This window comes from Magallana gigas, chromosome 3 (assembly GCF_963853765.1).
Source record: "Magallana gigas chromosome 3, xbMagGiga1.1, whole genome shotgun sequence".
Taxonomy (NCBI): Eukaryota; Metazoa; Mollusca; class Bivalvia; order Ostreida; family Ostreidae; genus Magallana; species Magallana gigas.
Genome location: NC_088855.1, coordinates 17,765,112 through 17,776,328, shown reverse-complemented (window position 1 = coordinate 17,776,328; position 11,217 = coordinate 17,765,112). Strand labels below are relative to the sequence as shown.

Below are 11,217 nucleotides of genomic sequence, written 5' to 3'. Positions count from 1 at the left end.
AGGCTTTGTATAAATATACATCTTCCAGTCAGGCACGTAGCATCAGGGGGGCCAGGGGGGGGGGGGGCCTGGCCCCCCCACTTTTTCTCGCAGCAACAAATTTTTTAAAATTTACATGTAGAATATTGAATTACCATGAAGTTGCCCCCCCCCCCACTTTTTTGGGGTTATGTAAAAAATTGATATGAAAATAAGGAAACGAGGATTGAAATTGAAGTAATATACTACGCCAGTCCCCCCCTCCTCCCCCCCCCCCCCCCCGGATTAGGATTTTGACGAATTTGGAAAACTTTAAATTTTTTTTTTTTTTGGATGAGTCTGGCCCCCCCACTTTCAAAAACGATGCTACGTGCCTGCTTCCAGTAACACATTTAATCAAATTGTAACGTATAGTTCAATAATTTCATCAATGACGCAAATGACACGTCGACGTACATTAGGGGAGGAATGACGGAACGAAAATAACGTGAATCTAATCGCACAATTACGGAAAATATACCAGTATTAAATAAGGAATCATCTTTCGAATATTTCGATGTGATTTTTACGTCCTTGCGTGATCAAATCCATCATAAAGCCCTAAAACTAAGTTGAACAACACAATCAAGGAACTTTATAATGTGTTACAATTAAAAAAAATAAACGTTAACAGAGCATAAAAATGACACACCAACAATTAAAATGCCATGTGAATTTCCCGTTTGTACGATCAACTTGTCTATTTTCACTTGAAAAGTGTTCCATTATTTTTTTCGAAGTTATCACCCTAACCACCAGATTAATGGATTATTTCTTTTTTCATTTTATACTAATGTTGGTTGACAGTCAAAGCATTACTGATTCTTAGTATTTTTAAGGGTAACTGTCCAGTTGACAAGACATATGTGTATATCGATACTATTGTAACACCAAGTTCGCGTGGATGCAAAGTCATAAGTACAAAGTAGTGGTGACATGGAATTCCACGAAGATTGAGTTACCACGCACGATGACATAGAACCGTTTTAAAAAGAGCTTGGACTTTCGGTGGGATGTTACTATCTAGTTTGCTCATCAAAACAAGCTGTCAAACATTGACCTCCTTTCTTCTAATTCGCTAAGAGAACCTCATTAATATTCATAGACTTTCAAAACCGTTGCTCTGCTGTGTGAAACTGACGCTGTTTCGGCGAAATATATATCCCTTGATGAAGTCGGACGAGTGTCATTGCGTTTAATGTATGCTTAACCATGTGTAGACCCCGTTTTTATCAAATCGGAGTTATCACGTACTCCCCGAAGTCCAAGCTCTTGTTGAAACGGTTCTAAATCATTTGATGTATTGCACAACATGACACTCTCCCATCCCATCCTTTCCTTGCCCCACCCAAAGTTTTCCCTCACTGTCCAGACACATGCTTCGCGGGCTCCATAAACCATACCTGCTGCACAGAAGATTCATCAGGAACCTTCCGTTTTTGTCCAAAAGCAGAACTAAATGGTTTCCAAAGTCAGACACAATGATGTTCTGAAGAGAATCGCAGAGGACACCTTTAGGGGAAAATGTCGCCAATTTGTTCTCTTCTAGGCCATAGAATTTCCACTTGCAATTTCCTTTTGGATCTATGGCAACCACAAAGTGAGACTGAAGATGATCATCCAATACAATGTAATTATCATCTCCATTCTGTGCCACTTTGCTTGGAGCGCTAAGCAGATTGTCCCCGAGTTCTTTGTAATTTTTTTCGTTTTGGTAAACTCTGAGACAACCTGTCAGCCCAGAGAGACATACAACAAGTTCTTGCTTTTTGTTCAGACACAATCCTTTTGGATTATAAGGAGAAGTTTTGATGAAAGACTCGGTGTTTCCCTTTTCGTCAACTTTCCAAATGCAGTGGTTAAACCTATCAGAAGCTAGGAAGTAATCCCCTTTCATCAGGAGGAAACATTCGGGTTTAAAATCCAGCTTCAAGGATTCCTTTTCAATGGCCATATTTGTGTTTTGTTGGTAAGAATACTTAGTGAGCACCCTTTCGTCATGGAAATTAACCCAAACCTCATTTGATGAACAGGCTTGGATGTTTGACACAGGCAGCTTACAGATGAAACTGTTGTGAACCATTACCAGTAAGACACTACCAATCATTTGCTTCAGGGTTATTTCTGAAATATCTACAGGGAAAAATTTGGATGGAACTGGTTTTGACAAAGCTGGGGGTCTGGCTGGTGTGTCTTGTAAATGAGGCAGTGTTACTAGAAAGTCCTTAATCTCTAGAATTCCCCTATCTGACAAAACCACACACCTTTCAATTTCATTTTGGATTTTGGCTTTTCCATCTACTATGATGCTTAATTCTTGCTTTAACTTACTGCTGTGTGCTTCAAGAGTTGTTTCAACTGAATCTATCATGGAGTCGCACAAAACATCAACCATAGTTTTCAGCCTTTCTCTTTGTTCATTCATCATGATTTTGACTGTGTCTATTTCTGAAGCGTAATCCACCAGTTGCCTGTTGCCTTGATCTTCTGAGGACTGGTACAGTGGACACACGTCTTCTTTCAGATCTTTCATGTAAGTTTTCACTTCATGCAATTTCTCTTGTTTGGCCACATTCATATCAGAATACTTGTGACCATTATGGAAACCAATTAGACACTCCCTGCATATTGGCATATCACACATTTTGCAGTAAACCGAATAAAATTTATGGTGGTCTGGACATTTTGACTCTGCCATCGGCAGACTGATGTGGTTTGGTAACAGTTTTTGATGGTTTTTCGTGCATTCTATACACATACTTTCATAGCAGTCTACACAATAGCTGGAAAGAGTCCTGTTTTTACAACAGGTATCACACATCAAAGCATATTGTGGGGTACCCATATCTGAAAAAAGTAATTAAGCAATAAATGATAATGAATGTTGATTAATATACCAGTTTCTCAAAATTATGAGAGAGAAAATGCTATCATGTATTTCTTGGGGGGTTTTTTGACCCGCGATTCGAAATAATTTTCAGTGGGTGATTTCATATGCCAGTTGGAATTGAATTGTGTATGGTTTTAGGCTTTAGAAGATTGAGTTGAATATGCACACTTTGCACGATTTAATGCATTAACAGTTTTATGATTACTAAGCGAGTGAGAGTCATTGACTTCGTCTGGGTGAGACAACGCAGGTGGCATTTGATCATCTTCATATCAGATACATTTACCCCATCCCATTCCCCGAGTTATTCCTTATGCTGATGTCATTGTATTGTTTTCCAGAAATATTGCTTCTAACACTAAATTGTCTCAGTCTATATATCAAAACTCACGAACATGAATTTAAACATTCATGGAATATCCCCCCCCCCCAAAGGGTTCATTCTTTGAAACTGATTCCCCACACCACACAGATTGGTATCGTTTTGCTCAAGATCTTTCACCAATACATGTAGGTGTGTATGATATAAAAAATCTCGTTGTTGAAACATTGAAACCCAAACAACCAGATTATAAAGGAAATTTTAATTTTCATGGTCCTGATTTATTACAGAAAAATATACTAGTATGTATATGCACTTACTGATTTAGTCCGTGAAGATGTTGATGGCTAAAACACACACATCACTTATAGTCTCAGTTATCACAATGCATGTGACAAGCTCCGATCTTATAGTATGACCGGTAACTTCCTGGTTATATTACATGGCTTTGATTTTCTAAAATCGCATGTATAAATAACTACCTAGATATTGTTGGTCATATGATTGTCTTTAGTCATCATATGAAGGATTTCACAATTTCATTAAGTGTTTTCCACTTTCTTTTCTAACGCGATAAGGTCTATGTAAACTTAATACTTGTTAATAGACTAAATGGACAGACGTGTTTATATTAGATTTTTTTCTAAAGTATTGAATCTAAATGACGTTGTCTTGTCATGACTATTATACAAATTGTAATATGAAAAACCAAAAATTTCACTTCATGCATAAAATTTACAAGATTATTAGTGTATCCCTTGCAAAAACTCTTTAATAGTCTAATATGACTATCGTTAGAATTATAAATCTAAAATATAAACCCTAAAATGAGTTATACAACATACAACATCCAAGAAATCAGATCATTCAAATACAGGAACCAAGAAAAGAAAAGCTACAGACGTGCTAGTTAAGGAACTTGGGTAAGAACTGGTAAGAATTTGCTAGATGAAGAAACCAAGAAAAGAAAGACTATAGATGTGCTAGTTAGGGAACACCATAAACATAGGTTAGAAAGGGCAAGAGTGTGCTAGATGGAGGAACCAAGAAAAGAAAAGCTATAGACGTGCTAGCTAGAGGAAGTTCGGTAAGAACTGGAAATAATGTGCTAGATGAAGGAATCAAGAAAAGAAAGGCTATAGATGTGCGGGTTAAGGAACCTGGGTAAAAAAAGGTTAAGAATGTGCTAGATGGAGGGACCAAGAAAAGAAAGGTTTAGGTGTGCTAGTGAATTAACTTAGGTAAGAACTGGTAAGAATGTGCTGGATGGGACATACAGTCACATACTGTAGACGGAATCAGTTGATGTTACTTTGAGCCCTGTTGGGCAGCTAGATCCCAAAAAGCGAAGAAGAAACAAAACTGACCACACGGTGTTGCCAAAGCGCCAAGGAAAACAGAGTTGTAAGAAACTCGACCAAGGGAGGTAATGTTACTGAAATAAGACTATTTCTGGGCTTAGGAAGCTAGTATTGGTGCTTTTTTTTTTTTTTTTTTTTTTTAGAAATTTTCACTCCCATGCAAAATCGCTACACAAGTTTGAAAAAGCTTTGGTACATGTAAGGACTATAGAATCGATCGTTTGATGCTCGAAGATGAAGACTTATGCAAACTCCGTTTTTTTCCAATCATTCATTTATAAACACTGATGCAAATGAGTATGCGACAGGGACGCAGTGTAATCACAAATACAAGGAGAAAATGAAAGCGTCATAGCGTCTTTAGCCGATCACTTTTAAAAAAATCTGAAAAAAATTACTGCGTGACAAGATAAGGATTTTTGCGCCATCGTATCATTCGTCGAGCCCTTCGACGTCACTTATATGGGAAACATTTTTTTTTATTAAATCGGAACACCATAGAGCACAACTCGTGGATAAAGTTCTTGAATTTCAAGAATGTATGCAGAATGTCAATATGTCTGATGATCAGGTGTTTCAGCAGATACGATATGACTAGCAAACACTGCACAGTAAGATTAAGTCAGACTGTCTTTCGTCGAAATTTGTGTAAAAAAAGTTTGATTCTTACTCTGAAGCCAAGCCACAAAAGCCTAGCCAAAGAATTAAAATGTAGACATGTTCTAAAATCTGTGCATACATGATGACTCGTACATTGGATGAGTAAAAAAAATTGCGACCAAAATCAGACACTTGTTTGACTGGCCCGATATACAAATTTTATAGAGATGTCCGACGCTATATAGCAGGATCCAACGTACAAAAACTCAAAGAGCACATTACTTGAAACTTGGAGTTGGCATTCGTATGGAAAGGATGCCAATGGAGATATTCAGTGGAAATCTTTTGACAGAATTAGGTAATCGCGACACTGGTTATATCTTACTAGTTTATGATAGTGACCAAAGCTTTTGCTTTGCCTAACATGATTATTTATTCAAAGAATTTTAAGGATCTTTTGGTTAAAGAAGTTGTGCGCAGATTAAAAGTACCTCTAATACGCATTTTTACACTTTAAGAAGACACGACCAATTCCTTACATCTGCAGTCCGACTGAATATTTTATAAACATTTTTGCTGTTCACATTTAATATGAATAGTATAGTATATCTTTCGAAATGTTCATATGTAAAAATATTTATAACCTTACTATTGCTGTCTTTCGTTGGGAAGAAAATATGACACAACTACTTTTTATTTCTTTGTCATATGATACCAAAATTGTGAAAATCTTCATTTATTTCAATTATAGAAATGATTTTCCTTGATCTAAAGATCTTCTGCATTGAGAAAATTTCGAATATCAAATTGATGTGCTATTTAAAAGTATCATTAATATTGCAGTAGTCAACACCAAATTTGCATTAAGATGAAATTACATTATGAAGGTTATTTCCAATAGAGTCCGATCAGTCGTCTCACTAACCGCAAGTTGTTGTGTCCGTCAATGCTGATATATTCAGCCACATTGTAAAAGATATGACAACCATTCACATTAACACCATGATGCGGTGCATGCTGACGGGATATTTAAATGACATCAACTGAATTTCAGCTCTGTATATATATCTATTATATATGTACCAGTGTGTATTGTCTGTGCCAGTCCAAAACTAATTGGTATTGATTTAATTGAACTACTACCGTACGACATTAAGACGTTTGGTGCAATGTCTAAGTAAGGACTGAAAAGCAAAAATTGTTAAGGAATACAACTTACATAATATAAGTAATAAATGCTTCTGTGGTTATTAGACGGATGATTAATTATCACAGCTTTACCTACACAAAATGGAAATGCAAGGTGTTCATTTTTAATAATTTATTCATCGTTGTTTTTATTTTCCTTTCCTTCTCATGGCCGTGCGTATTCATGTTTGATGCAAATACATAACCATTAAACCAATTGATGGGGGTATACTCTGGATTGCACCAAACCGATATATTGATTGAAAGCATTTCTCTATACTACCATAGCATTGCCTGACCACTGCAGGCACTTGATTGACATGAAGATGTTTAGTATATAATTATACAAAAAGGTCAGTACACCTGTGAATGCTACCAGCGGACAATGGATATAACTGTTGTATTTCAACGTGTTGCTGTCCATCCAGTTGCGGCGAGGAAAAGAAAAGTGGGCTTAGAAAAGTTATGTAATATAGGAATTACTAGTACTTGTCATTAAGGATTAAGTCCTCTTTCTTTATGGCTATCTCGACACTACAGCTCTGGTCATGAGCTTGACATATGTATTGGAGACACCTCCTGTGGAAGGTAAGATAAGAAACTTAAATTACCCTGTTGTGAAAGAGCATGTTAAAAATCGTTATTTAATTTTTTCGATATTCGTAGATTTTTAAGAACACTCAGATTCATGCGTTCAAATTGTTATAAGCAAAAGATAAAGAACTAAAGCTTTATCAAACAAAAATTTAGTCAGTTTAAACGTTAAAAAAGGTTTTTATATGGAGATGAAGAAAAAAAGACAATCGCAACCCAACTCAGTAAACTCGAGAAACGGCTAGAATAACCCATTTAATTAATGCAAGTCTGCGTGGATTTTGTGCGTCTTAGAAATTTATTTTAAAGACTTGATTGTGTGATGCATATACCTGTGTACTCTCTTCTTAATTAGTGGTTGATATTAATTGTTATTGTTTTTTTTTACTGTTTTCGTGGGAACTTTTGGCAAACCACAGAATGGTTCCCTATATTCAAATCAATTTTCAAATACGAAATGCTAATGCTTTTATCAATTAATTTTAATATATTTACAGATATATTAAATTTGGTACAGACTTTGTGATAAAATTCCATATTTTTGGCAGCATTATATCAAATACCAGACATTTCGAGAATGTTTGTTGCCATTTAATTGATTATTGAGAAATTCTATTGAACGCTTACAAGTATATTGAGCAAATTGGTCGACATAAAATTGAGTGAAATCTGATAAAAGTAAATAAACAAATTGTTTTTAATATATTTGTAATCGATCGCTCTCTCTCTCTCTCTCTCTCTCTCAACCTGTGGTGCAATAAAGTAATGACCAGGTAGACAAAAAATGTAAACCTGTTTCAGACAGTCACAAAAGTCATACTTAACGAGACAGACACCTGCTGATTACAAGGTGTCCTGCAATCTGTCACAGTGTTTTATCACCTGTGGACAAAAATGACTCATGAACTGCATGCACCGCCAAAAAGACAATCATATACAAGACATTCAGAAAATCTTGCATATATTCTTATTATTTGATTAAACTACAACATGATTTTGCCTTTATTGCCACAAATATTAGCATATCGTATTGACTATTGACTCGGACAAACTAATAACAATTTATTGGAAGGACACATACCGGTTTTCTATAAGGCTGTCCCTAGTTTTAATCAATAAGACTCGGTGAAAAGAACTATACGTGTATTGACATTTTTGTTTTCCTTTGCAAAAGGTTTGTAGCCTCTTCGATTCTTTTTTAAAATTTCAAAAAAATAAATTAATTAAAATTACGGCCATTTGGAATTTTTCTAAATGAACGATGGACTTAAAAGTTGTTGGAATATTCTTATTTGAATTTGTAAAAGGTCTAATACACTATCTTGGCTGAATTCTGTAGGTCGTAACTGACACTAAAGAGCTGAGATAATACTACTATTTTCAAAGAAGAAGCTGTGTTAAATATCATGGCCCCTTAAATAACAATAGAAGGATTTTCATCTACCTGGCATATTTTTACCTTGATATACATTACAGGTAGACCTTTGAGTTGAAGAACGCTTTAACATTTAATTGCAGGTACTGAAGTAAACAAAAGTGGACAATAAAAAAAAAATCCTTGGAGCAGATGGTTGTTATCAGTCACAGAAAGCACAAACAAATGGAAGAGACTGGCAATAAAAAAGACGTTTGTACTGAATATAAATATAACCCCACAGAAGAAGAACTCTAGCCGTTACATCGTTGGCTGAAGGTCAAGTAAACCATTTCCAAAGTGAGCACCAGGAAAAGAAAATGAGATTTACCAAATTCCGATGGAAATTATTCGGTTCTCTGGCTGCATCAATTTTCCTGTGGACTGTATTAAGTTCTAAGGGAAATGAAAGTGAGTTGACAGTGGAATATGATTTTCCGAAGTCTGTGTGTAACGACAGTGAAAATAATGTATACGTCCATCATTTCTATCTGCACAATGACCCCAATAACAAGAACCATTCGTATTCATTGAGGGCACATAACCCTTTTCACCTCCAGAATCCAGGATTGTGTTTTGATGACCATGCATTAGATTTCCTTGTATTGATCAACACGGAACCTAATCACTTTCTGCGGAGGAAAGTCATACGCATGACTTGGGGAGACGTGAATCTCCCAGGCTACCAGAAGTATGGGAATTTCAGAATTTTATTCTTGGTGGGAAAATCACCTTCTAAGAAAATTCAGAAAGCCGTTGAGAAGGAGGCAGTGAAACACGTGGATATTTTGCAGGGAAGATTTTCTGAAGCACCCAACAACCTCCCCCAAAAAGCCCTTTTGGGTCTCAGATGGATCGCTGAATATTGTCTGAAGGCAAAAATGATAATGCGAATTGAGGACACTGTAATTCTAAACATGTTTGAAATATTACGCGATTATAAATCTAGGTACAGCTGCACCAAAAATTTCATGATGTGTAAATTTGTCAAGCAAAGGATAAAATTCATGGATCACGAAAACCTGAAAAAGATGAACCTATCTCCAACAATACCCCATTGCAAAAGCAAAGCTGTAATGATGACTCGAGATATGATTTTATCCATATATCACGCGGCGCCTCATATGACGCCATACTGGTCAGACGAAGTGTACGTCTATGGCATGTTGCCCGCTCAAATTCAGGAGAAAACGTTGAAATCTTTTAAACAATTTGAGGAGAATTCTGATCGAGCCATAGATTGTTACGAGACGAACCAAAACAATTGTGGATTAGTTGCTATAGACACTCAAACGAGAAGCCATCACAATATTTTATGGTCTCATATTAAACATTACTTTGCATAAATGTGACAATAACTAGGCATCCAGGGGGATCTTATTGATTTTCCTATATTAAGAGAATTTTATTTCTCTAGGTCTATAATTATTCCCAAGGCATCTATCCAACCTGCCTAATTGTTTACGTAAAAAAATAACAAAGGAGTAAAAAACAAGATAGATTAATGTCAAGGATTATCTAAAATAAAAGGGTATCCTTGGCATCTCGGTGCGATTATCCTCTATTCAAATAAAAAAGGTACATGTAGCTCCAAATGGTTAAGCCTTTTAATAAAAAAAAACCATATACATGTACTTTAAATATGGGAATACGTGCGCTTCGGACAGAAAAGTATAAACTTAAAAAAAATTAATACAAGTGAAAAGTTGTCCATATAATGAAGAATGTTGTCGGTATTAAGGAATCTAAAACATTGTTACGTAGTGTCACGGTAAAGACACTAGATCACTATACAAATGATGTGTACATGCACGTAGCATGTGGTGGGGTGGGGGGGGGGGGGCAGGAAACATTTTTCTTAAATTTACATTAAAAAAATGATTTATCATGGAGTTGACCCCCCCCCCCCCCCCCAAAAAAAAAAAAAAAAAATTGGAGGAGCATTTTAAAATTTGAAGTGCAAAAAATGAAAGTTATACATATAGTAATTTCCCTCCCTCTCCCCGACGGATTAGGATTTCACGAATTACGAACTCTGTGCTGGGTATAGCAATCATATAGGAGTGGATAGATCAAAGGAAGTCGAACAATAACAAGGAAAAGAGGATAAACTAGTATGTAATGATAAAAAAAATTGCATACTGATTGATATAGCTGGGCAATTAAGAAGTTCATGTGTTGTACAAAAATGATCAGATATATTGCCATTAGGAAAGAAATGCATGTCTGAGGAAGAAAAGATACTTGGGATGTTCAGTTTTGAAAAGCTTTAATTAAAATCCATCATTCTGTCTCCTATAAACTGTGCCAAGATTTACTGTTGGCATTGCATAGTTATTTTTTTTTAAATAATTTGAATGATGAAATGTTTTTTTCATATGAATAATAAATGCATACATGTATATGATGTATATACTTTTGACTGCTGTGCAGTACATAAGGTTTTTGTTGTATATTCATGTTTTAGAAAATTAAAATTGAAATGCTGCTAAAGTACAGTGTACATACACTTGTATTGTGATTTATCAATTATTGTAATGGTGATAAGGTTACTCAAAGCTATATTTATATTAGATGAATAGTGCATAAATGATAATTTTTCAAATAGTGAAATCAGTTATTGTAGACTGGCATTGGAAGGGAGTAATTTTTCACAGAAGTCTTTATCGGTAAGAAAAAAAAATAAAACAATGTAAATTTTCTCGCTGTTAATAAATTATGGTTTTAAGGCATACCAAAATTTCATCATCAAAATTACTTAGGTGCAGGACCTTCAGTACAGTGTGTTGGAATAAATGTAAAAGCACTGGTTTATCTATGTAAATGGCCG

The 11,217-nt window shown here is 35.5% G+C and overlaps 1 protein-coding gene and 1 non-coding gene across 2 annotated transcripts; one reads left to right on the top strand and one right to left on the bottom strand.

The window, feature by feature from the left end:
• Positions 1 to 602: 602 nt before the first annotated feature.
• Positions 603 to 3,708, bottom strand: LOC105344114 (E3 ubiquitin-protein ligase TRIM71). The gene is made up of 2 exons (XM_020073637.3): positions 3,551 to 3,708; positions 603 to 2,865 (listed from the first exon to the last, which is right to left on the bottom strand). The coding sequence occupies exon 2, from the start codon at positions 2,861 to 2,863 to the stop codon at positions 1,310 to 1,312; it is 1,554 nt and encodes a 517-aa protein (XP_019929196.3). The 5' UTR covers positions 2,864 to 2,865; positions 3,551 to 3,708; the 3' UTR covers positions 603 to 1,309.
• A 2,079-nt stretch (positions 3,709 to 5,787) lies between these two features.
• Positions 5,788 to 10,890, top strand: LOC105344116 (uncharacterized). The gene is made up of 2 exons (XR_010711882.1): positions 5,788 to 6,967; positions 8,492 to 10,890. It is a non-coding gene; the product is annotated as an uncharacterized protein (transcript).
• The last annotated feature ends 327 nt before the right edge of the window (positions 10,891 to 11,217 follow it).

Bases quoted from the DNA above. Each gene is read 5' to 3' on its own strand.
- LOC105344114 (XM_020073637.3), bottom strand. From the start codon at position 2,863: ATGGGTACCCCACAATATGCTTTGATGTGTGATACCTGTTGTAAAAAC.